Below are 25,710 nucleotides of genomic sequence, written 5' to 3'. Positions count from 1 at the left end.
TCAATTAAGGGATAAGTGAAGCATGTGTGTGTTTACTGTACATATCTGTGTGTGTGTGTGTGTGTGTGTGTGTGTGTGTGTGTGTGTGTGTGTGTGTGTGTGGTGACCCATGATTTCAGGTAGGCAGGTGCAGCAGAGCGGGTCCCCAAAGGAGAGATGAGCCATTAGAGATTGGCTTAAAGACGCCCCTGTAGTAGCAGAGTTCAAAAGCAGCTATTAATCACACTGGCATGAGGACACACACTGTCTCACTCACTCTCTCACACACACACACACACACACACACACACACACACACACACACACACAATAATATGAAGGTGCATGGACACGCACTGTCAGACACAGGAGAAAAGGGAGTAAGATGCATTCAGATGTAGACAGTTGGGGGGGAGGGGGGGAGGCTCATTATCTGCAAAGCCTGAGAGGGGATAAAGGGAGAAGAGATGCCCTGCCCTCCCTACATTCTACATTCTCTACAGGTACATGCTTGCTGCCTATGAGCAAGGCACTAATAAAAGGTAAATAATAATCTGTTTTGATGTAACACTTAAAGCGCTTTCGTACAGAAAGAAAATTACCACACGAGAGAAAACTGAGATTGGACAGATAGTCTAGCTAGCTGTCTGGATTTACCCTGCAGAGATCTGAGGAGCAGTTAACCATAGTCCTCACAAATCCAAAAATTCCAACACAAAGAAAGCGGAAGGTATAGTGTGTGCTCCGATTATTTTCATCATTTTCATCGATCATTCACAGGCGATGAAAGAAAAACCTGAGTAAATGAGTGGAGATACATAATAAATGATTCTATATACAGTAGGTGTACTGCATATTAAGATCCTATCACGCCCTGAGCATGTATAAACTTCAAACAGGGGGGAAGAGGCTTCAGTCATAAAGACATCTGCATTTAGATCGATGACAAAGACATCAGTAAATATGTTCAGAAATTGTGACAAAAAGATATTCCCTCATTTGGTGTTTTGGTGGAGAAAAGTTCCAAAAAGCATATGACTCACACCCTTTCCATACTGATGAAACCATGCAGTGACCCATCGTGACGTGTGTGGAAGCCTCTGCATTAGAGCTATACATAAGAGCTATGTTAACACTAGATCCGAGAGTGAGGCACGCTCACACATCCAAAGAACTCCAGCACGGGTGAAATGATACATCATCATTCTCAACACGTGATGGGCTCCGCGGCGGTGACAAAATGAGTGCTTGGCGCCGATGCAGGAAGCCGTTTTAGTGCTAAATGTCTTCATTTTTGTCAGAGCATAATTGAGGGCTTGCAATGCAACGATAAGCTGTAATTAAACCACTTTAATTCCCAGATTCATTACAGCACTTTGGAGTCGCCGTTCCCTTCTTTGGTAGAATACTAATCGTGAGTGCACAGGAGAGCCTGGGCATTCTGGGAGGGCTGATTGTAACCGTTCCTGGGAGAGAGAAAAAAACGTATACTGATGTTTACTTGAGTGCAGGCGAGATGGAGGAGAGAAGACAGAAGGAAATATTTTGCATTTATTTTATGCTGCAATTAGCCAGGCAGCTGTCAGTCAAGAGTGGCTTCAAACATGTGTGTTTGTGTCAGGGCATTCATGTTAGCGGCTGTGCGTGTGTACATGTCTGTGCGTCAGTGTGTGTGTGTGTGTGTGTGTGTGTGCGCGCGTGCGCGTCTGAAGGGTAGTATGTGGCTGTTAGGGCTGTGTTGTGACACATGTAAGGCAGGCTACAAATTGCCTGTCACAGCAAGCGCCTCTCACTAGGCGGATGGGGGAGTGACTCATTTTCTGAAGATGTGGATTTTTATTTAGTGTGTGTGTGTGTGTGTGTGTGTGTGTGAGTGATAGAGAGAGAGAGAGAGAGAGAGAGAGAGAGAGAGAGAGAGAGAGAGAGAGAGATACTGTGTGTGTGTGTGTGTGTGTGTGTGTGTGTGTGTGTGTGTGTGTGTGTAAGTGTCAGAGCTTTTCTACACATGCAAATCAATCTAGGGCTGAAACGATTCCTCGAATAACTTGATTACAAAAAATCCTCGAAGAAAAATTCTTTCCCTCGAAGCTTCGTTAAATCAATGTAATTAAGGTTGTACGGCTCACTGTGTTTCCTCACGGAGGATTATTACTAGCGCGCACAACAGGTTGACGCTTCTGTGGACACAAGACTGACGGCCCAGATTACAAATGAAGGAAGACAAAAATAGCGAGGGTCTAAGAGAAGAGACAGGCGAGAGAAAACGACAGAAAGTTTGGGATCATTTTAAGCTGCAAACATGCTGCTACATCATCTCAGTAGAAAACATCCAGTGTGCTCTTCCATTCCACGGAGCGAACCCGACACAAGGTAGCTAACTAACGTCTGCTGCTCTCGTCCACCGCGCTGTTTTACACAGCTAGCCTACAGCATGCTACTCTGCTAATAGCCATGTTTTACCAACGAGCTAAAATGAGAGCTGTCGGTTTGTAGTCTGACTGTTTATTAGTTTGCTACTAATCTTTGGAAACTTAGCTGCTGCCGGAGACACACTGGCTCCTCCCCCCAGCATGGCCACTTAATATGCACGTGAATGACGTCATCATGCCGGTGATGTCTGCATTCTTTATTCTTTCTCCTCACTCAGTATTAGGCTTCTGAAAATGTGTCCCCCAGAACAGTGTAGGTGAACAGCCCTGCTGTAAGCTTTGTACAGTCACATCTACCCTCTGGTTAGTGAACAGCTCTTTTGCATATCCAGTGCAAAGAGCCAGAGGCAAGAAGTGGAAGGGGGTGAAAAAAATGAACATTTGGGCCACCAAAAATGTTGTTGCTTTTTTTGGCAATAAAATGTTTTGCTTTTTCTAAAAAAGGAAACAGGTTTCCTTTTTTTTAGTAAACAGCAATAATACATATTTACTATTGCTGTTTACTAAGTATTTCTTACTAAGTATTTCTTATCCGATTACTTGATTAATCAATGAAATAATCGGTAGAGTACTTGATTACTAAAATAATCGATAGCTGCAACCCTACATCAGTCCAGAGACCTTTAAACCTAGCTAGCTGTGTATGCATGTGTGTACATAACCTCATTAAGAGGGGTCCAAACGCAAAACACACGTTGACAACAAGCAGGCAAACCTGGGTTTAGCGTCACCTTTGATCGTGACAAAAAAAAAACACACAGACAGAAATACACAATCTTTCCTGTCTTTCTCGCTTCTGCCTCTCGACTCCCTTAGCTCTATTCCTTTACTTCTGGCTTCAGGCTCAAACACAAGGACTGCAGAGGACTTACAAAAAAAATCCATCTGCTCCAGATCACTGCTGGAAAAAAGAGTCACTAAGTCGTCAAACCCATTTGTTCCGGGCCTCCCTTTGGGCAGCAATGAAATGATTGGAAACTATTAGGAGACAAGAGTCCATTTTGGGATTTTATTGTTGGAGGCTAACATGCTTTTTTTTTCTGCCGGCTGGAGCCAGGGGTTATACTCCTCTCAACAAAGGTTGCGCAAAAAAGGCTTTGAGAGATGACTGACTCAAGGCTCCCTTCCTCTCCCTCCATCCCCTCCATGCTCCCTTCCTTCCCTCCTCACGTCTCAAATCATTCCCGCCTCTTTACCACTGACACAAACACTTGTTCACTATCCATTTCCAGCAAAATAGCCATGAAAGACTTGTTTTTCCTCGCTTCCTTTCTCAAGCAAGTTGCTCAAGGAGACGAGACATCTGTCTACTTGCACACTGTGTAATGTAGTCTTTTTTATGGCGAGAGCAAGACAAGCATTCTTTATTCTCTCACATCTTAACAGGATGATTTCCTCTCATGACAAAGCAAAGCCTGCACTCATGCATATGAACAACAACTCACTGCCCAACGTAAAAATGACATGTAAACAGTATGAACTTGCACGCCTACACAAAAACCATTATCTCCTGCAAGTAGGCTGAATCCTCCAACACAATCTGTCAGGCTTTTAAGCATTAACACCTTGTGCTGATGTATAAAAACCACTGTTATGCAGATTTATCTGTGTAATATCTTTTGCTAAGGGGTCTAATAGAAGGCTGTGTGTTCCTGTTTAAAAGCAAACCTCTACTCTTTTAAGTTTTTTGCATTTATCCTCACCTGACTCGGGGCACATCACGAAGAGGTTCCCGGTGGGTGCGACCACGGTTGGCCCCCTGCAGGGTGCGGCGGTTTGCAGTGGAGTAGTCGGGCTCCAGCTCGTATGGCTCCTCCTCTTCAGGGCCCAAGCTGCGGCGATCATCCTCCAGGCCATATGGCTCGGGCTGGAAGCGCTCGGGCTGCGAGCGGTTCAGATCCACAGTGCTGTTACCCATAGGCACCTGGGGCTGGGCCACATGGCCGTAGTCATCCTTACGAATAGGCAGCGTGTAGCTGTTCTCCGGCCGGTAGCTGTTGGGCAGGTAGGGGTAGCGCGGTGGCCGGAAGTTGACGCCGCGTGACAGGCTGCCGTAGTTGTCCGTCAAATCGGCGTAGCCATCATGCAGGCCGTAGTGGCGGACGTACTGGCTCTCAGGTGTCTCGCCGTATGAATCGTTGTAGGAGTTGTTGTAGGAGCGCGTCAGGGTGGAGGTTGCTTGAGGCGTGATGAAGCCTCCATTCTTCATGTAGCGCCGGTCAATGGAGTCGGTGTAGTTGCCTAGTGGAGACGAGCCCTCGGGCAGAGGCAAGCCATCGGGGCCCAGGGGCACCTGGCGCACTGTCCGTGTGGTCACCGTCTTCACCATCTTAGTCACCTGTAGAGGGGAACAGATACACCTGTCAGACAGCGTGGCATCACAGGACAGACATGTCGTCTTCAGGCTGCACATACACAGAAAACCATGCTGTCCACTAAACGGAGATATTTGTCTGATCAGGACACTGTGTTAGAATGGCACACAGTGAAAGAGGCAGACAAATAAACTGAATTAATGGGAAAAATGAATGATAACTTTGGTGTCAATTCTTGGTGTCAAGATTAAAACATGCATTTCAAACCTAACGCAAAGGAAAACTCGAAAAGTTGTGTTAATTCAATCAAAGTTAGTTGTACTCAATTTTTCAACCCTGCGAGTATTGTGGTGCATTTGATTGTCATCAAATTATGTTTCATAAGATGATGGGTTCTTGAAGACTCACGCATAGAGGTGTTTTTAATACTGAAGTTGGTTGCAAATAATTTTCGTATCATTCAATCCAAAATTTTAATTCTACAAAAACATATAGTGGCTGTACTTAGGTAGGAACCTCTGTTGTAATGGAGGTGGATACTAACTGACCAATTTTAAGGCCTGTGTCAGCAATTGGTATCAGTACACATGCTTTAATAATCTGTTATAAGGCAAATACTGTCAGCTAAAGCTAAACCAGAAATACTGCATATACACAGGAGCTGTCTTGGTACACTGAGTCTCCTGGATTGTGCTGTAACAGGGCCATCTTGAAGTGCTACAGCTCCACTGGACCTTGAATCCGTTATGTCCCCAAGGAAACAGGGCAGCATCACACTCTGTAGCCGGAGGACTGTGACAACCAGACCTGCATGTATTCAGCTCTCATGCTCACTTCATCCTATAGCTAAATAAGTCTACTTCCTGTGCTGTCTCTGAGGCTGTCTGACTGGAGAATTACAGACAGCTACCCCCCCCCCTTCCTTTCCCTGGGCTTTCTGCCCATACAGAAACCAATTTGCTGCCCATGGAATTCTGCTGTGGCCGATAATTGGCTATTTTGTCCACGGCGATAAATTCATCTTCAGAATTAATGAGGTTGATGAAAATGCAGGGATGCAGTTCTGATGCAATTTGTGTTGTGCCTGACAAGGTGTCGCAGAGACGTTCGTTCCCACTTGAGGAGCGCAGACGGCTGTTCTGATTTTCTCGGGGAAAGGAAGAAAAAGGAAAAAAAAAAACTGCTCCACTCATTCCCACATCTGATGGGTTTAATTTTCGACACCAGCCCTCTTAATTGTAATACTTTTCTTTATTTTCCCATCAATGCCATAATTTACATTTTAATCAGGGGCGAGCAAAGGCATGTTAACAATATTAAGAACCCCCACAACAAAGCTCGCGACAGAGTAGCAAAAGCACAAACAACATATCTGTTGACCTAGGAATAACAAGCTCACTTTCATCCTCCTGGATTAATGGTGGTAAGAACCCAAACTAGGCTGTTCTGGTGTTCATATCATGGGTCCAAATGCTAACTCTGAATGTCATACCCTGCATGAAGCAATTACGTCGGCATAATAAATGTCATTTATTACATAACATTAAATTGTTAATCTGCTTTATTGACTTTCCTAAGAGATATAGATTCACAAGGGAACCTGAGCCTTCCAGATGGAAAATAATGTCAAAATGATTTTATTCATATCTGATAATTTCATCACCTTTTATTTATCATTATATTTTATTCTATTCTGGCTGTCAGAGCTGAGAGGAGAGCATGTGACTGCTACAGTACAGCTGCCCAGCCTTGACATGCCCAGCTGCCTTGTACCAACACAGCTTTTTAAGCGATTTGCAATGGCTGCAACGAGAGCCATCGCACAGTCTTTAAACACTCTTTGATGTACGCTCAAGTTCACAAGGCGTTAAACTGGTGCGCACGGAGAAACGAAGGGAGGCGAGGGGCCTGCGTTTCAAATAGGGCGTCTGAAATGAAATATGCTGAAACGGGGTAAACAGGGCTAAAAGAGAATTGCTAAAATGGAGGAGAGTGCGAGTATATGTGAACATGTGCACATGTAGATATACAGGGTGTGTGTGTGTGTGTGTGTGTGTGTGTGTGTGTGTGTGTGTGTGTGTGTGTGTATGGAACGTCATGGCCGTACTGAAAAAGGGTTAGAAGCGACCACAGGTCTTAACTAACCAAGCTGTTAAAAATGCAGGGAAGGGCAGCAGGCGTCAAACTGTCCACTTTACAGCTCTGTAAGACGTTTCACAACCTCTGCGGCATTCAATTTATTGCGAGTTAAATGGACATGGTGACCAGGGGGATAGCAGGAGACGATGAGGTAGCAACTCAGATTTTTAAGAGGCCTGTGATAGTGACGCTTGTGATTCATTTTCAGCCCATTTAAAGAGCAACTGCCTGAATGAGAGAAGCAGAAATTGTTAGTTTCTCCGCAATGTTAGAAAGTCCAAAGTGGCTAAATGTGGTTTCTCTTTAAAAGCATGATGTAAGAAGAACATCGGGGGAGAGGGGAGAACACAGCAAACATCACACAGGGCTAGGCATCCTTTACTGGTTCTGTCTCTGACGTGCTGGGGGGCAAGATGGAGACCGGGGTGGGGGTCCTGGTGGCAGGCCTGGACTCTAACAAGTTGTCAGTCACCGTCACTGGATGATAGGTGCGGCGGGTGATGGTTTTGACCAATTTGGTCACCTAGAGTTGGAGGGATGGGTGGGTAGAGCTCTCAGTAACCTGCATTAGATAACATTATGCATCCAGGCGTTTAGCTCTGTAATGCAGATAGTTTGAAAATGACACAGCCATGCACACTCTGAAGCTACATATAGCTGTATGCAATCTGAGAGTGTTCTTGCTGCGCTCCAGCAACTTTTTCAAAGAGTGCTTGCTGAAGTCGAGAGTCTGTCTGAAATAAAAGAAAGTAATGCACTCTGAGCAGAAAATGTGTCTGCTCTTTATTCTGTTCTGTTCAACAGTGGCACCTCATTTTTCACAACAGCTGTACCTGATTAACTAACTCCTACAGTACCTACCCATGGTTGGCTCCCCAGCGTGTGCAGGCTAGTGAAACTGCTTTTATTTGTTTGTGTGGTCTGCCTCAACTCTCATTAGCTCATATCCAGAGGAAAGAGGGGGAATGCTGCTTTTATTGGCCCGTCTGAGCTCTTCCTCCGACATGACTGGTGTTCTACTTCCATTCAGAGAGTCCTCCAGCAGGAAGACAGGGCTGGATGATGGCCAAGGGAAAGCATGGCATGCTGGGACAGGGGGAACGGCCGTTGATCTAATTGACATGCGCTCAGACTCATTCATTCAGGGTCCGGGCCAATTCACTTTGATCGAGAACGTAAATAGAACCGGCAGTTAATCTGCTACTGAAAGGCAGTTCAGAGTTGTTTTCCAATTGTATTTGAAAAACCTTCTGCATTAACTGAATTTGTCAACTGAAACTTACCCAGACCCCAAGCACAAACACTGAGTGTGCAACATCAGTCCAGACTCTTTTCTTTGACATTCTCTCATATTCAGTAGCTCCGTCTTGATGCCAATTTTTTTCGGTTCCTTTCCCAGTATTTAAACAGGTAATGTTGCTGATACTAAATCAGCTAGAAACATGTTTACCACAGAAGAAAAACTTTGCCTGCAAATCAGGAAGATGGAAGAAGCTTCTGTGCTTCATCTTCCGGCAGTCAGATGGGGCAGAGCCATCAAGGGAAAGGAGTGTGTTAGCATTAGACAGTAAGGCAAGACTTTGGTTCAAAAGAACAGATAAGCGCATAAATAAAACTGGGAGTTGCTGCGAGATGACGAGAGAGATAGAAAAGGAGAGAGGGTGAAAAACAACACATGAAAGTAGTGAGTCGGAGAGAGGAGATGCAGAGAGGACAAAAAGACAGAGGGAAAGTGAGGAACACAAGAGGAGAGGTCTCTTTGGGTAAGCTCTCGGCTGGGCCTGGGTCCATTTGCCACCGCAAAGACGTTGGCTTCCAGAAGTTTACCCTGAGCATTAAACTGCCTTTCCTCAAAGTGACCAGTTCCAGATCGTACAATCTCTTCTCCCAGCAGGGTGGCGGCCCTGCTTTAAAGGAGCGTTCTTTGCGTTCCTCTTCTCAGCAGCAAAGCCCTTGATTAGTGTGATGTTTTACTGCACATGCTTGTGTGTGTTATCCCTAGGATGGTCTGCGTATAAATGCATAAAAAAATCATGTGAGTGTGAGCGAGTGTGTGTGGCCAATCCCCTCGCAGTTGTTGTTGACGATACCACACAGTAAACAGGCTGGAGGGCAATGGGCCCTCCCTGATGAGGGATTAGACCAGGCTTTTTAATTACAGTTTCACAGTCCCTAGAGTAGGAGCTCCACGCAGCGCTCCCCACTCCTCCGGAAGCCTACAGCAGCAGCAGCAGCAGTTGAGTGTGCCTACGTTTACATCCAAATCCCAAGCAAAATGTCGCAATGTAAGCACATCTTGTGGAAAAATGTGGAAACAAAAAGGAAGAGCTTCCAACCCCCACCTGATTTGTTTTATTTTTCAAATGGAAATCTGGCATGGATTCTGGTGGGAATTCTTCTCCATGCACAGAGTGATGAATTTAAACTTAGAAGTGAAATGCAGAGTGTATTCCAAAACCAAATGAACAGGCACACACTCGAAATACTTCAAAACCCTGACACCAAGAGGAGGACATTCTGGTTGGAGCAATTGCAGTTTACTGATGCCACTTGAAATGTTTTTTTTTGTACTAGGGTATTCGTAGTGGTAGCAAATTACTTTGGGGAGCCAATGTTAAAAAGAAAATGGTAATTCATATGGTAATTCATACCATTCAAAAATGAAGAAAAAAAAACAAGCTATCACAAGGCGACAGCTGGCAAAAGACAAACTTAAATAAGTGAAAAGTCATTGAAATTATAATTTCCGACACAGGGATTTATAGTGTCTCCTCAGGATGTAATTACAAGATTAAAGACACTTCATATCAACATTCGTACTTATGGGGATGTATAACATGTTATTGGTGCTCAGCAGTGGTATTTTGTACCTCCTATATTCTCAATGAGGGATGGTGTAAGACATAATTTAATAGATAGAGATAATGAAAAGTGGGAGACAGAAGACCATGCAAAAGAAATAATAATTAAAAAAGAGAGAATGGGTCTCATCCCAGAAGGTGGAAGCAACAAGCAGTGAACTGAGAAGTACTGTAGAGTATAGACTGGAGAATTATTTAGCTTGTGATGAAGCAGACTGTGTTGCATACTGCTGCTGTAGCCTGTATGGGCACACATAAAATGGTAGCGTGGTGGGGAAGAAGTCATACTGGTATAAAAGTGCACTCACCTTCACGTTAGATGAGATATCCTTACAGAAAAAAAAAAAAAACAGAACACAGTAGAGGACGAATCAACAAAAGACGCTTTTAAGACGCACAAAACTAGGAGAACCCCTGGGGAGTTAACCCCTGGGATAATAACACAATCATCAAATAAAGAAGCCATGAGACGGAGACGAAACCACTTTGGGCCATAGGATTATGGGATTTAGAGTTCTTCAGGGTGGAAGTCTGGGAGAGGAGGTACAGTACCGTGCTGTTTGGAAACGGTAATCCATAACCATAATTTGAAGCAATATTGAAATGGACCAAAGGCACTTTGGGGGGTTTTGCAGCTATGAGCTCAATGGAATCTCTTCACCACAACAGTGAGTCTGATCTGAGGTGTCCTGCTCAGGTGTGATAGTAGGTAGCAGGCTGAATATCAGCTCTGTACAGTAGATTATATAAGAGCAACGCATTCTCATGAACGGGATCGTACAATATCGTACGAAAATGTACGCACACCAATTTGTATGATATCCTACGAAATTAAAGGAGAAATCCGGCGCAAAATGAACCTAGGGGTTAATAACACGTGTACCGAGTCGACCGTTCTCTGGGATCTGTTTTCATACTAATCGAATGTGACCAGTTTTATCGCAAGCCGCTAATTAGCTTGTAACACTAGTCATCGAGAACGGTTAGAGTAAAAAGATATCGCTATTTCTATACCACTAACAAGGCTCAAAATAGCACCACACTTCCACGGTAGCATAATGAGGGTCCCTACATGTAAACCGAAGAGAACTTTGTAAGTGTACAGACAGTTTATTAAAAAGATAGTTTAGAAAGACAGTACCGTTCACGTATACATGCGGGCACCATCTTGGGAAAACAGTCATGACCAGTCGAACGACGAACGACGTGCAACCAGTAACCAGTAACATAGCTCAAGCACGGCGTTCGTCGTTCGACTGGTCGTGACTGTTTTCCCAAACGATTTCTTTTTACTTTACCCGTGCCCCGACGACTACCTTTATAAGCTAATTAGCGGTTTGCGCTAAAACTGGTCACATTCGATTATGAAAACACATCCCAGAGAACGGTCGACTCGGTACACATGTGTTATTAACCCATAGATTCATTTTGCGCCGGATTTCTCCTTTAAGCGATTGCCAGCTAGTCACGGGATACAGAGCTCCGTGAGTTGTTGGTCGTATCAGCGGCCATTGGTCGTTGAGTTTAGCCAACAATAGATTACTGGGACCGGCTACAGAGCTCCATGAGCGCCCGGTCGTTCGTCGCTAGTTGAGTTTAGCCGACAAAACTGGGAGCCGGCGTCGACAGTTAAGTTGAGGAACCAAAACGACTAGTCTAGTCTTTTGTTTTTTTTCCAGGAAAGCAAACTCTGGCTTGAAAGTACTGTGTTTTATTACCCACCCATCCATCCCAACCTCCTCCCTACGCATTCTCCAGCTCCAGCATCAGTTGTCTTTGTACTTGTACTCTGCACAATGACAATAAAGTTGAATCTAATCTAATCTTAATATAAAAAATACGTTGAATACATACGAAATACAGTGCTTTACTTTTTGTTGCATTATGTACGAATGTTTCATGAGAACAGCCTATTAAGAATCATTAACTCTATCTGCAGCTCACAGCTCATTTTCTACCTTGTTGCTTTGTAGCATTCCAAAGTTGAACTTTTTGTTTAAGCTAACAGCATCTTAAATCATTACGATCTGAAAATACTTGGTCACTAAACAACCTGAAACTCAACAATTGTACATATAGCTCTTTTTCTAGTATTTACTATCACTCGTTTTACAGGATCGGTGCCACCTCCTATGCACATTTGCGTTTTACCTTGGTTTCTGTGCGCCGTGTGGTGCCGTCATCAGAGGTGACCACAGAGACGTGGGAGGTGGGGGTGCCAGGGTCCTCCTCTATGGTGACCGTCTCCTCCACCACCTCCTGCGGCTCCTGCATCATAGCCAGGGTTGTGGCGTTGCTGGGGCTCTGCTCCTGCACAGACAGGGGAGTTAAGTCAAGAGTTAACAGACAGATTTTCATATTCAGTCGGGGAGAAAAACAGTACATGTACAGGTAATCCTCCATTAGATATATGACAAGATGGAACTTTAATTGGGCCACTGCAGCAACAAATTACATTAGAATACAGCAGAGAAAAATAGAGCATAAATAAGAACATTGCAAATGAAGGGTATTAAATATAATGCCACCCGCTATTTGCAATGCGACACTCGAGCATCAACAACAGAGGGATGTAAAGTGTGAAACACAGTACATGAATAATAATGTGGAGAAAATAACGGCACTAAAACATACTGAGATGAGGAGATATAAGAAAAGTGCTTATATGATTTTTTTTAAAGCAAACTTGACGTGTCACTGCAAAGATAATGATTCTAATATACTACAAGTGATATAAATATTGGAAATATTTAGAACATACATTACTTACTAATTCACTTAGTCAAATATATTCAACTTATCAAAGTAGATCTCATTCAAAGTATGTACAGGTCATGCAGATTTGCATGTATTCCCAATCCAATGAACCATTGAGATGCCCAACATCACAGAACATTGATATTGGACAATTCTGCAAAAACCCGACATAAGTTCAATAACAGCATTTTTCAACAGTGCCAGAAGCTTGTAGTCATAAATTCAAACTATGTATGACTACAATATCTACACATGGCAAAATAAAGTATTACTTTTGATATGATTAAGGTTAGGCAACTAAACGTCTAAGGGCCCTATCTTGCACCTGGCGCAGTGCAAAGCCCGACCCAAGTGTCTTTGTTAGTTTAAGACTGCCGCAGTTGTCAGTTTCCCATCCAGCGTCCGCGTCGTTTAAATAGCAAATGCACCTGCGCCCATCTTTGCGCCCATGGGCATGCTGGTTCTTACAGGGAGGTGTGTTCAGGTGCATTCTGGGAGTATTGCTATCTTGAGGCAGTGGGAAGTAATCGCGCCATTGGCCAACAAAAACTTGGGGTAAAATAAATAACGCAGCATTTCATTGTTATTTTAACAGCAAATTAGTCAAATGCGCCTAGGCTCGTGCACAGCGTGCACACTATGCTTGTTACACACACAGGGACGCACAGCAGCACACACACATGCAAAAGATTAAAAATAAAAAATATTACAGTGTGAAATAGTATTATTATGTATATCTATATATTTTATATTACATGTTATTATGGTTACTAGCGCTTTCACTTCACCCACGAGCAGATCTGTTTCTTCTCCTGGATATCTCTCCTTCCATCTTAGCAAATCCTCCATCATAACAGCAATGCTCCAACGCGCCTGGCTTTTAAAAGGGAATGGGAGATGATCTCTGATTGGTTTATTGCATGTTACGCCCAAAACACAGCTATGACTTAATGAAGACACTAAGTACAACCCTTTTGAACCATGCGCCCGGCGCACGGACCCTTTTTTCTGCCGTTAAATTAGTAAAACTGGATTCGAAAGATTGTGGTTATGGCAAATAAACTATGGTACAATTTCAGATTTCCACACCCTTCACTAAATAACAAAGACTAAGTTCCACATAAAGTCTTGAAAGAGCACTCTCAATCATCTGTAAGCACACACACTCTTGACAATGCCCATATAATATACAAGAAAAAAAAACAATAAATACATAGTTTTCTACTTTGTTTCTTGTCCTGACAGAAGATGATTTATTTGGCCCCGATATTATATCCAAACACCGCAATGCAGGGTAGCTAGCAACTCCTCACCTCTTGAGACTTGAAATTGAGTTAAAGCCTCTTTCAAGGCAAGCAAAAGCCTGGAGCACTACTTTTGATTCATATTTCATTGGGAGGCCATGGATTTGAAGAAAGAGTGTCCATGGGTTAAGGATGAAAGTGAGTATAGAGTCCCTCCTATGTACCCAACCTAACCCTGTGTGAATGCGTGAGAAGTAAGTGTTTCCTGCTGCACTTCCTGTTGATGGAAAATGATATGAAGTCAGTGGTCGGAAGGTGCAACGCCCTGGCATGGCCCGCTGCTTTGCATAAGACAACATGATGGAGAGGGGAAGGGAGGCCTTTGAGGCAATCATTGATAAACAAAACAGCACGTAGCCGAGAGAGGGAGAAGAACTACAAAGTATTGGAGAGGGCGGAGAGGGAAAGACTTGGAGTAGAACTGGAGTTTTTCTTTGGTTACACTTTACTTGAAGGTATCTACGTAAGAGTGACATGACACTGTCATGAACGTGTCATGAACATTCTAAACAAGTCATAAATGTTTGACATAACGCTTCTTTTAGTAAGTGTCATTCGGTTTTTGTTTTGACAAGTTATGGTTAGGGTGTGTCATGACTGTGTCATGACAGTGGCATGTGTTCATGACACTGTCATGTCACTCTTATGTAGCTACCATCAAGTAAATTGTTACCTTTTCTTTTAAAGGGGAAAAAGAGGAAGCAGGGCATTGTGTACTTATAGTCCAGATAGCTGTAACTGACCTTTTGAAGGATTTTTTCAGGGTGTCTGACGTGCCATTTTTATAGTGTCCACTTACTGTTCCTTTAGCTACGTGAGGGAAATGTCATTTCATTCATAAATGTGACAAAACACTAGCCAATTTATGTTCAAAATGCAGTTTTTCCAACTTACCTTTTGACCCCCATTAATCTTAAACCAAAGATAGAAGATCAAAGCTATGAAAAACAAAAAAAACTCCCCGAGCGTCCCACCCTCCCTAATATCTTAAACTATTTTCAAATTCACCTCGAGTAGAAAAACAGTAAAAACCAGTGAAGCAAGCAGACTATTTTTGTCTGACCAATTACACCGAGCTGGAGGGAGAGTGAAGGCCAAGGAGAGAGCGAGAGAAAAAAAGGAGTGTTCTCCACTGTGTTTACAAGCCTCATGGAGGGAGACTGCTTGTATTCTTCACATCTTTGAAGACGCACTAACAAGTGAACTGTTCTCCATTGATTGGCCAACTCCTCTCAGGTTTCAAAGACCCACACGGTCATTATTGATCTCCAGTCCTTCCTGCTGATCAGTCAAAAGTTAACACTTTTTATGTTGAGGATCTTTTGGTTAGGTTTAAGCCCGAGACACACCAAGCCGATAATCGGCCGTTGGACAGTCTGGCGAGGTCAGTGACTCGAGTCTGTTCGGTGTGCTCCGTGCCGTCGTCCGTCCGAGGGGTCGCCGGTCTTCATTTTGGCCGATTTGACATGTATAATCGGCGGGGCGGGCACTGCCGGCAGTCGGACTCAAATGACCGATCTGATTAGTAGAGAGCTAACCCGGAAAAGGGGAGCGGAATGAGCATGACTAGAGTCTCTCAAAATCTTTTAAACTGACCTTTGTCTATCTGAAATGAAGACAGATTCAGCAACTGCACGGCCTATTTCAAAATGTTTTCAGAAACACGTTTCAGTGAACTATTTTAGTACAATATGAGATCGTACTCTGAACAAGTCGCCATGACAGTCTGGCCAGTTCTCATTTTTGGGCGACAATACAGATTAGCGCCGCCTGCTGTTATGGAGACGTATTACGTGTCGTCGCTTTGGTGTGTTCCGAGGCACTTTTTTGACCAACTCAGGGAGACTGATCAGTCCTACTGCCTTTTCTGCCGGGGGTCGGCCGTCTGGTCGGTGTGTCTGCAGCTTTAGGCAACAAAACACCTTAAGTCTAGATTTATATGTTCAAATCCTAACATTTGTTACTAGGGCTGGGTTAAAATAATTGATTCTCCAATGAAACTCGATCTTTGTTTGAGTGACCTGATATCGATTAATAAATCGTTCTTTTAATATATGCCTTTTCAGTGTCATGTAAGTCCTGTTCAGTAAAAAATACTTCAAACTAACTTTTTGGGGGTCAATGTAAACATTAACCAGGTTCATTATAAAAAGTATTTGAGGGTTGGTTCTTGCTTGTACAATTTACAGCACAAGTTCTCTGAGAATCTCTTTTATATCCAAGATAAATGAGTATTCTAACTGAAATTTCCCTAACCTAATGGATATTGAATCGGATACAAAATGTAAGCAAATCAGGACCTTGTGACTCGGAATCAAATGGAATTCAGGGTTTTTCCTGGCTAAGAATGGGCCTTTTTGGGGAAGGGGGCGGCTGGCATTGCCGGTCCGCATACAGTAAAGGGTGAGTCTGTGTTACCATACTTTATTTTTTTTAAAGATTATTTTTTGGGCTTTTCTGCCTTTATTTGACAGGACAGCTAGGTGAGAAAGGGGAGAGAGAGAGGGGGAAGACATGCAGGAAATCGTCACAGGTCGGACTCAAACCCTGGACCTCTGCGTCGAGGCCTAAGCCTCTAAGTATATGTGCGCCTGCTCTACCCACTGAGCCAACCCTGCCACCTGTGTTACCTTATTTGTCAGAAATGTATGCATTTACTTGTTATGTCTGACAATTTGATACACATCATATTCAAGTTTTTGTTCCGCTTGCAACGGTTGTTTGGTAAATTGCTCTTAAACACATTTAGAGAGGATTTGAATTGCTATTTTTATTCTCATTTCTTAATGTTTTGGTGCTAGTGATTTTCCTTTGGGGCTGGCTAAAACCTCTTTGGGCACCAATACCAATACCCAGCCCTATTTGTTACGTCACATTTTATTTCTATGGTTACTTCACTTGCGTGCGCTTCCATGCGTAAGTACATGACATAACTACGCATGTGATGTATAACGTGACATAGTTCCGTTTGTTACCCTAAAGTTAAAATAACTCGTTGACTTATTGTTTCTATAGGGACACGGACACCGGTCTCCTGGGTCACAGTCCGGTTTGTTTGGCTCAACCACCACTTCTCGCCCACTCACTCTAAATAGACTTTCTTGGTCTTGATACTACACTACATGAATTCATGCTTTGCTCCAGTCATATTTACTACGGCCACTAGAGGGCACCACCTAACAATAAAAAGTACATATGCATAGGTCGTAATAAGCTGCTTGTACAAACAAGCTATGTGGTTGTTTTTCAGTCTCTATGCATAACCTCCAACCAAGAAACTGAAAACTTTCTCTATTTACCTGCTCCACTCTATCCAGTAAATTAGAGTTAATTAGCACTGTGAACTGAGCTGAGTTAGGTCATTACACGTGGAGAAAGGTTCCCAGGTCCCATTATTGGGGTTAATGATTGGGAAGGCAATCTGCTGCATAGAAAGAGACATTTGTTTACACACAACCATTGCTGAGCTGAGGAAAAGACATTTTGTACAACTGACCTCAGGCTAAACAACACAGCTATGCTGGGACGGGCCTTCTAATGCTATTCAGAAAAGGTCAGTGCTGATTAGTTGCCTCCAATCAACATCCTTGTTGTAAATGTGGCCCGCGGTGCTTAAAACAATGAATAACTAGGAGGGAACTCAGAGAGCATAGACCTCCGCCAAGGCATCTCACAATGTTAATGCAGTGTGAATTTTCCGGGAACTAATTTTTCTGATTATTCCGACACCATATGAAAGCAGCACAAATGCCCTATCTTGCAATGTTAACAGAAGTGAAAAATAATTTGTGTGTCTGGCCCGGGACACACCAACAAAACCAACACACAGACAAACCAAGTCGAAAACATAACCTCCTTGGCGAGGTTATAAACCGAGTGTGTACAGTACTAATTTAAAAATGTACAATGTTTTTAATATGTGGAAGTGAATTAAAGATCTACATTACCAATATACTGCCTTGTTCGGACACAGAAACGCAAGGCTCACTGAAAATAGAAGGTCTTGCAGGTCCGTTGTTACTCATTGGCTGCCCGTTGCAATTTGACAGGTAATTCAGCTGTGTTTAAAGTTGAATATTTTGTCCACTTTTTACTTTTGAAGACTGCTAGTCGCATTCTTCCGTTGAAATATAAAGAAGCATCTCTCCTTGCGTCGTCTTGTCTCTCTTTGTGAACACACCTTTAAAGACAGTAGTCCATTTGACGTGCAGTTGAGATGATTAAACCATGTGCTTGTGTACCAACTTGCATATTTGGCATGATTTATCTTTTCATTGTCCATACAGAATGAAGCTGATACTGTGTATATGAACTCTTCCTCATTAAGAGAGCACAATCACTGTGAACGTTCCACGTCTTTGGCTCTCGGCTAATGAAATATGGACAAAATGAATGCCTGTGATGATTTATTTCTCAAAACAGCTATATGTAATAAATGCAGCACCATCTTACACTAGTTAAAAACACATAGTGGACAGAGAGGCAGGAGGGATCCTTAGAGGCTCGTTGACAAACTGGCTTCTTGATCCAAGCCTGATGCGGTGTCTCTCGTTCATTTTCCTCTCGTCTCTGCATTCACTAAGTGAGAGAGGAGATGAGCTAGACATTACAGCCCCTAAATAAATGATTAAAAGCCGTCTGGCTGTTGGCTAGCGCGGCTGTCTACCGGTCCCGGGGGAATAACAGGCTGATGCGGAGTCGAGTAGACTCGCGAAAGCATACCCTTTAGTCAAGGACGGGAGGAGAGGAGCTCAGTGAGTTAATGGCTGACCTCAGAGAGATGAATGATAAAGTGGAAGTACCAGAGAGAATGTGGTAAGGGAGGGGGAGGACGTTCTAGCACATTGAAATCTTGTGGAAATGGTTTGTATTAGCCAGTGAAATAGTGGTAACCTCAAGGTTGGTCAGGTGCAGTGGTGGAAGAAGTATTCAGATCCTTTACTTAAGTAAAAGTACTTATACCGCACTGTAAAAATACTCTTACCAGTAAAAGTCCTGCACTGAAAGTGTTACTTAAGTAAAAGTATGTAAGTATCATCAGGAAAATGTACTTAAAGAATTAAAAGTACTCCTCACATTCTAGAAACTGGAAATGATCCAAACAGTTCTGTCAATCAACTAAGTGTTTAATGGTCTAATCATGTGTGTGTGTGTGTGTGTGTGTGTGTGTGTGTGTGTGTGTGTGTGTGTGTGTGTGCAAAAATCTTAATTTGTAAAGGAGCTAAAGCTGTCCGATAAATGTAGTGGAGTAAAAAGTACAATATTTCTCTCTAAAATATAGCGGAGTAGAAGTAGAAAGTGGCATGAAAAGAAAAGAAGTACCTCAAATGTGTACTTAAGTACAGTAATTGAGTAAATGTACTTAGTTGCATTCCACCACTGGTCAGGTGAGCTTATGATCTGATGGTTGCTGGATCAGAAAAACTAGAAAAAAAGCCTTTTAGCTAAAAAGTAACCAGGGATCACTTGAGCAAAGTGTCTAAATGCACTTGTTCCCTCAAACAACTATGGTGGTTTCAAACAGCATGCCGTGCAAATGTGCCAGTCAGCAAGAGTCAAATAAAGTCTGGATAAAGAGGATAAAAACATATTAAGAGCACCTGGGAAAGAATACAAAACACAAGCTTTTATAAACCCAGGCAAGCCTATCTGTTAAGGATCGGGTTTATCCAGAGCACATAAAACACATTTTCGGGTTCCAGAGCCAGAGTAAATAAGAAAGCGACAAGAATGTTTGTCTCCTTGCCTAGCCTAAAAAGCCCTGCCAAGTTCCGGGCCCAACGGCTGATGAGGAGAAAAGAGCTCGCGAGAGCTTTGTCAATTGAATCACTTCTGCTCAGCCAGCTGTAGAGAAGAGACGGAGGTCTCAAATAGACAGGAGATTTGGCTCTGAAAGAGGACAGAGGATTTGTACAACCTGCACTTTATTCAGTCTGGTGTGGGAGGCTTTGACTAGCAGTGTAAGGAACAGGGCTGGTTGGTGGATAATGAAACCTTACCTTTCTGATTACACCTAGACAGAGAAGAATGGATGGATGAGCCTTGGGGTGTTCTTGTACTTGTACTATAATAAAAAAGGAAAATTATAAAGCTACTTTTGCTACATCACATTAAACTACATGAAATCATTGTGTATATCAGGCCAAGAATGAAGGGACTTTAGAACTCATGCTCTTCCATAACTCAACAACGTACGACACAATCAATGCCTCCAAAAAAACAAAACCCTTGAGAAGCACCCTTGAGCAATCTCATGTGGAGTATATTTCATTACAATAGATCATGCAGGGACACACGGCTTCTTAAGAGCGACTAATCTGAACCGTAATGGATTGCCGTGCAACAAAAAGAAAAGGAGGAGGAGGAATTCAAAGGCAGGAGATGAAGTGATACAGCGGTGTCAATTAGCAGCGGCCTGCTATCTACTATCAATCCACACCCATTCATCATCTGTGTTCAATAAGCTGCTCAGAGTTGTCTGTGGATGGGGAGATAGAGTAACACGTTGGAAAAGGAGAGAGCGTACGCAGATAAGGGGCTTTCCTTCCCCCGGGACAGAATCACAACAAGAAAACTTCAGTTGGAGTTAAGAGAATGAGGCATCCCTGCAGTAGGTGTTTAATGTGTACAAATAGTACACACATTGTATTGATGTTGTAGTAATAGTGTTAGTGCTAAAAATAGCAAAGTGGAGGAAATAGTTTTAGGGCCCGGTTGTACTGACTGAAGCAGTGAGTAGAAAAATGTCTTGATCAGATTCTTAAACTTTGAACAGATGTTTTCTGAGCACTTAACTTTTCAAGACTATATTTTATCCAACAACGTTCTTAATTTGACACTGACATATCTATCAGGTTGGTGTATTTCGTTAAATGACAAAATAGAGTGGGGCGTCCTGGTCCTGGAGGCCTAGTGGTTAAGACGCATACCATACAACTGCAACGTCTCCAATTCCTTCTGGCATGGGACCATGTCCCACGTTTCCTGACGTGTCCAGTGTGTCTACACTGTCACTATTGGGCATCGTTTGGATTTTAACAATTCTGATTCCAATTCTGATTCTTCCTTTGGATTCCAGTTCTTATTGATTCTCGATTCCGATTCTTTGAGGGGTGGAGTTAAAACGGGTCACATGCCTATTTTCACAAATAAGAGGAAAGTTTTATTTTGATTCAATGGTGGTGTGCAGTTTTACAGCTTTTTCACCATAAAATAAAGCCCCACTAGAGCGCTGCTTACTGTGCTCCAAGGCTGTAACACAACAAGCGCCTGGTCGCTACGGAAACCAAAACTTGCGCATATTAAATTGGGAAGTGATGATCGGATTTGAAACCAAATCCTCTAAACGATTCCAATAAAGAAACGATTCTACTGGAATCGTAACTTTTGAAATGATTCCAAGTAAGAGACGGTTCTAGATGCCCAATCCTAAATAAGGGCTGGGTTTGCTATTTTCACAATAGTTCATATATGACACCTGAGTCTCTGTTTTAATACCAAAAAAAACATTTTTCAATACCTTTCTACAAAACCATTTTTTCATTTACCAAAAGGAGCCAAAGTTCTCAAATGTCTAATGCTGTCATAACAGTGAACTTAAGCTGCCAGCGACTGCCATGCCTGTCACTTGACGTGACTGCTGCCGCCACTGCTGCTGTAGAGCATTTCCCAGCATCCACCTGTAAGTTTCCATTGGGAAGTCTTCGTCACTTCTCATTCCCTGCTGGGCTGAATTTGGTGTTTCTTTCTGGGTATTGATGAGGTCACAGCCTAGACACTAAACATTAACACTGTACAGATTAACATAGTGATGCATACAATTTGACCTGTTTGACCAAAGAACGGGCAAAAGGAATCTGAACGGGCGTTCACTGTCAGCATCTGGTACTTTGATACCAGGTGCTACGCATTTTGGACAATACCTAAAATGTATTGAGTATCAACTGAGCCCAAGTAATAATTAGGACCAGTCTTTATGATGTAAATATCAGCTTTTGAAAGTAAAATATTTATAATTGAGCTTCAATTTTAAAACTAGTGGAGGGGGTCAAAAGAGACATTGACAACTAGAAAGCCAATCATCTACAAGAAATGATTTCTTCAAACAGCACCACGTTTCCTGTTGTCAGTTATTGCAGGTACACATGAGGACAACTTTCCATCTCACTCCTACACCACCTCAGTGAGCAGAATATAGATATTTATGTCTCAGTCTGAACACAGTGGGAGGGAGCCTGCGGTTACTTAGGGTTTGGTTGAGGCAACAGAACCTATCAGATCACCACCTGGTCGTGCATACCGGCCTGATCAGTCACCATCCTTCCTGATGCACGCACGCACGCACGCACGCACGCACGCACGCACACCCACCCACACACCCACACACGACACAACATGCTCAGTCTTAGCCTGACCCCTGTGCAGTGACTAACAGGATTTCACTCCGGAGACATGCCAGCAATCATTACATGGCTCTTACACAATTAATCCTCCAGCAAAGATCGCCTGGCTAACCTTGGGTCGTCCAATTTCCCATCAGCCCCTTCTGTTTCTACCACCTGCCCTCTCGGCAGCTCTCCACGGCGTAGAATCACATGATGAAGTTCAATAGAGAATGAGCGAGGAAAAGGGAGCGCGTGAGAGCGTAGTGCAGGAGGGTGACCCGTCAAAAACAACTGTGAACTGCAGCCGTGTGATCCAAACATCCAGCCAAAGCAAGGTTTGTTTGTGGGATGAAGCAGAGGCAAAGGGGAAGTCAAGTAGAGGAAGGGGAACTAAAGAGGCTGACAATGCGTGGCACAGGCCCAAAACAGCATGCTCTCACAGCCTGAAAAGAAGAATGGGGGGCAGCCAGGCCTCATCTCAGTTACAGCCAGGGCAGAGGTCCCAACTCTCTCAATGATTGGATGTCCAGCTGACCTGGTGTTGGGGGTGTGTGGTGGTGAACTTGTTAACTTGTATTTGTGCATTCATGTGTGTGCTTCAGTTTTAAAAATCCTTAAAAATAGTCGACTCTTAGTCGATTTTTAAGGGGTAAAGCACACACAAACAAGCACACAAAGACACACAAATAACCGAAGGGGAGAGGGCACAAAGCCCTGATGATGCAGCTGGGAATGATGGGACCTTAATCTCTCCTTCTCTGGCGACTGATCCTGGGCCAAATCTGGGCTTCTCTCCCTCTCTCATCTCTTTCACGCTTGGCCTCCTGGTTTCAGACGGCACCATCATTTCCCACCCCATTCCTGCTTTTTCTACCTCTTCCCAAAAACCCCCGCCTACTTCCCCTCCGTGCCACCCTCTGTCGACGCGCCCTTATGTTCCTTTGCACGAGTGCCTAGACAAAATTCGGGTTAGCCAGACCACTTGACAGGCTCAGACCCTAAAAGACAGAGGCCACCTCCGGGCCTCACAACCAAACGCCCAGCCAAAAGGAAAAACCTGCAGCTAAAGCTTGATTGCTTCCCGACGGGGCAGTGTGACCACATTTTCCCACTGCGAACCCACTACAAAACCCCAGCTCGACCCTTGGCAACATTCGACACCATCTTAATCTCCGGAATGGCTGATATTCCCATTCAAATTGGCCGGGAGATGTTTTGAAACCTTGGGTAATTTCTTACATATGCCATCAATTATTCATTGTACATACAAACACACTCGCACACATGGAGTCACATACCACATGTGTTTTCCTCACAATTCAAGGCTTGGAGTCAAATTTGGAGTGAAGCATGCAAAAGGTCACCCCCGACATGGTATTCATGGTAGCACTCAGCAACTCGAGCAGCAGGAAGATAAATAAGCTGTGCAGATTTTCAGTAAGTAGCCAGAAAGACCGAAAGGGGATGAGATTGTAAATACAAAACAAAAGGAGGAGAAACCACATGAAGCCTGTAGAGTAAAACTAAAACAATGAGCCTTGGAGAGGGGTCGGCGTGATGGCCACGGTTTGATTGTTTGGACAGTGGGTGCGGCCATGAGAGAGATAGAGAAAAAGAAGACTCCAGCCATGTAGAGGCAGATTAGCGGAAGCTGGCCACGGCGGACAGGTGGTGGGCGCAGTGCGGGGTGGTGGTGGGTTTGCAGTGATGGTGTAACTGGGTTCCTGGAGGGTGGGTTGTTTGCAGTGCCCCTCCCGGCTGCCTCTAGATCACTGTCAGCATGACTCGGTCAGATGACTGGTGATTGGAGGGAGGGATTGCAGTGTGTGGAGGAGGCTGTGAGACTGGCTTTGCCAGAGGCTCAGTTCATGTGAGGTTTACTGGAGATTTAGGGAGTTGGAAAGGGGACATATGTTCCACTTCCTTTCAGGCTACCAGTGCAACACTTAATGTCCCCCTGAAACCCTTTCTCCAAAGACTGTCTTGATGCACAGCCGCAGGGTGTCCCATTTAACAGAAATTTACACCCCTCCCTCCATCTCTAGCTTTCTTTCTGTCTCTCTTGTGTAGAAAACAGTAACGCCTGGGGCAGTTATAATGGAGGACTACTAACAGGCTTAGTTGCGTGCACTCACTGTTTTAGGAATGACACTGAATGTCCTCCTCTGGGATTGTGGTGGTGGGGTGTGTAGGGGATTCTCTACAGGAAGAGGGCAGGATGTCATCAAAACAGTGCCGTATTTCTTAGGACAAGCTAAGAGTTCTCAAACTGCTTTATGTCATGAACTCCAAAACAGACCTGTTGAACTTGTTTGGCAAAATGTGTGCTTTTATTGATTTACTACCGAACTGCATAAATGTCTACACTGGCCCTATGGAGGTAACAGAGGTTAGGCTGAAACTTGTGAATGCATTCACTCCAATGTTCTCTAGTTGGGACATTTTGGAGCAAATTAAACTACTCCTCATCTTGACAGGAAAACCCCATAACCTTCGGAAGGAGCCCCAGAACCCCAAGGCACCTCCGCTATCACCAGAACCCTGCTGTGAAAAACCCTTGTTTCACACACTGATAACACCTCGCAGAGCTAACGCAGTCCATCAGAGTAACTGCGACTTCTTTTCAAATATGCACTCAGTCAAACGTGATTAACCCCCCCTCTGGGGAAATTTTTACGTCCTTGTGCCAACCGGCTGGTAAAGGATTGGGCTCATTTTGCAGGCAATGGCGTGGTGTCAGAGCCAGAGGCAGAGGACAAGCCGCGAAAACTGGCCAATAGAGAAATCCCTGCCAATTTACTGCTCACCTCCAACGGGTCATGAGATAAGGTGAGGCTGGATGTATATTTGTCTCATGAAGGAGCCATTGTTCAGTTGGATAAATCTATCAGGAGGCTTGAGCTACAGCCCAGTTACTTTATGTATTATTCTCTCTCTGTCAGATGAAAATAAATGTGATATTACATCTACTTGGCCCTGCTCTGCTCAAAAGGCCTTGTGTAGTGTGTGTGTGTGTGTGTGTGTGTGTGTGTGTGTGTGTGTGAAAAAGAACAATTCAAATTGTCAGATTTTTATTTAGAGCAGAGGTGCCCAAATTCTTTTATATGAAGGGCCAAAATGTATCTGGATGCAAGGCCACAGGCCAAAAATACCATAACTCTTGTCATTCTTCATAGATAAAACGTACACATGTAATTTCATAGGGAAATGTACCAGAACTGTGCTTTACATTGCCGTAAAACTCACATTAAGTACTTTTTAGCTGCACCAAATGTATGTTTTGTAGTCATTATGGTTAGGATTTTACAGCACTTTCCAAATTAGAGGAGAATCAGCGTGAGCAGGTCATGTCATGGCGGGCCAAAACAAAGGGAGCCTGGGCCAAACTTGGCCCGCAGGCCCCAAATTGGGGGGCCTTGATTTAGAGCATTGTTTTTACCTTTCATTAACCCCTGTCTCTTATTAATGTCGACCTTTTTGTGTTTGTCTTTTGGGCATTTGTTCTCTGTAAATCACTCTGTAACTCTGTTTTAAAGACTGCT

At 43.6% G+C, this 25,710-nt stretch overlaps 1 protein-coding gene across 6 annotated transcripts in view; it reads right to left on the bottom strand.

Moving 5' to 3' along the window:
- arvcfb (ARVCF delta catenin family member b) overlaps positions 1–25,710 on the bottom strand; it is a 138,799-nt gene that overhangs the window by 84,440 nt on the left and 28,649 nt on the right. For 3 of the 6 annotated variants that reach the window (XM_078250046.1, XM_078250051.1, XM_078250048.1), the window contains exons 2-4: positions 11,875–12,033; positions 10,032–10,052; positions 4,112–4,746 (exon numbers count right to left, since the gene is read on the bottom strand). In XM_078250046.1, coding sequence (XP_078106172.1) covers positions 4,112–4,746; positions 10,032–10,052; positions 11,875–12,033 — 815 coding nt within the window. Of the gene's footprint in view, positions 1–4,111; positions 4,747–10,031; positions 10,053–11,874; positions 12,034–19,783; positions 19,805–25,710 lie in introns of those variants that run through there. The other 3 variants (XM_078250047.1, XM_078250052.1, XM_078250049.1) reach the window with 2 other exon arrangements.

Source organism: Sander vitreus, chromosome 5 (genome assembly GCF_031162955.1).
Source record: "Sander vitreus isolate 19-12246 chromosome 5, sanVit1, whole genome shotgun sequence".
NCBI lineage: Eukaryota > Metazoa > Chordata > Actinopteri > Perciformes > Percidae > Sander > Sander vitreus.
Note: the sequence above shows the minus strand (reverse complement) of the source record. Positions and strands in the feature narration are given on the sequence as shown.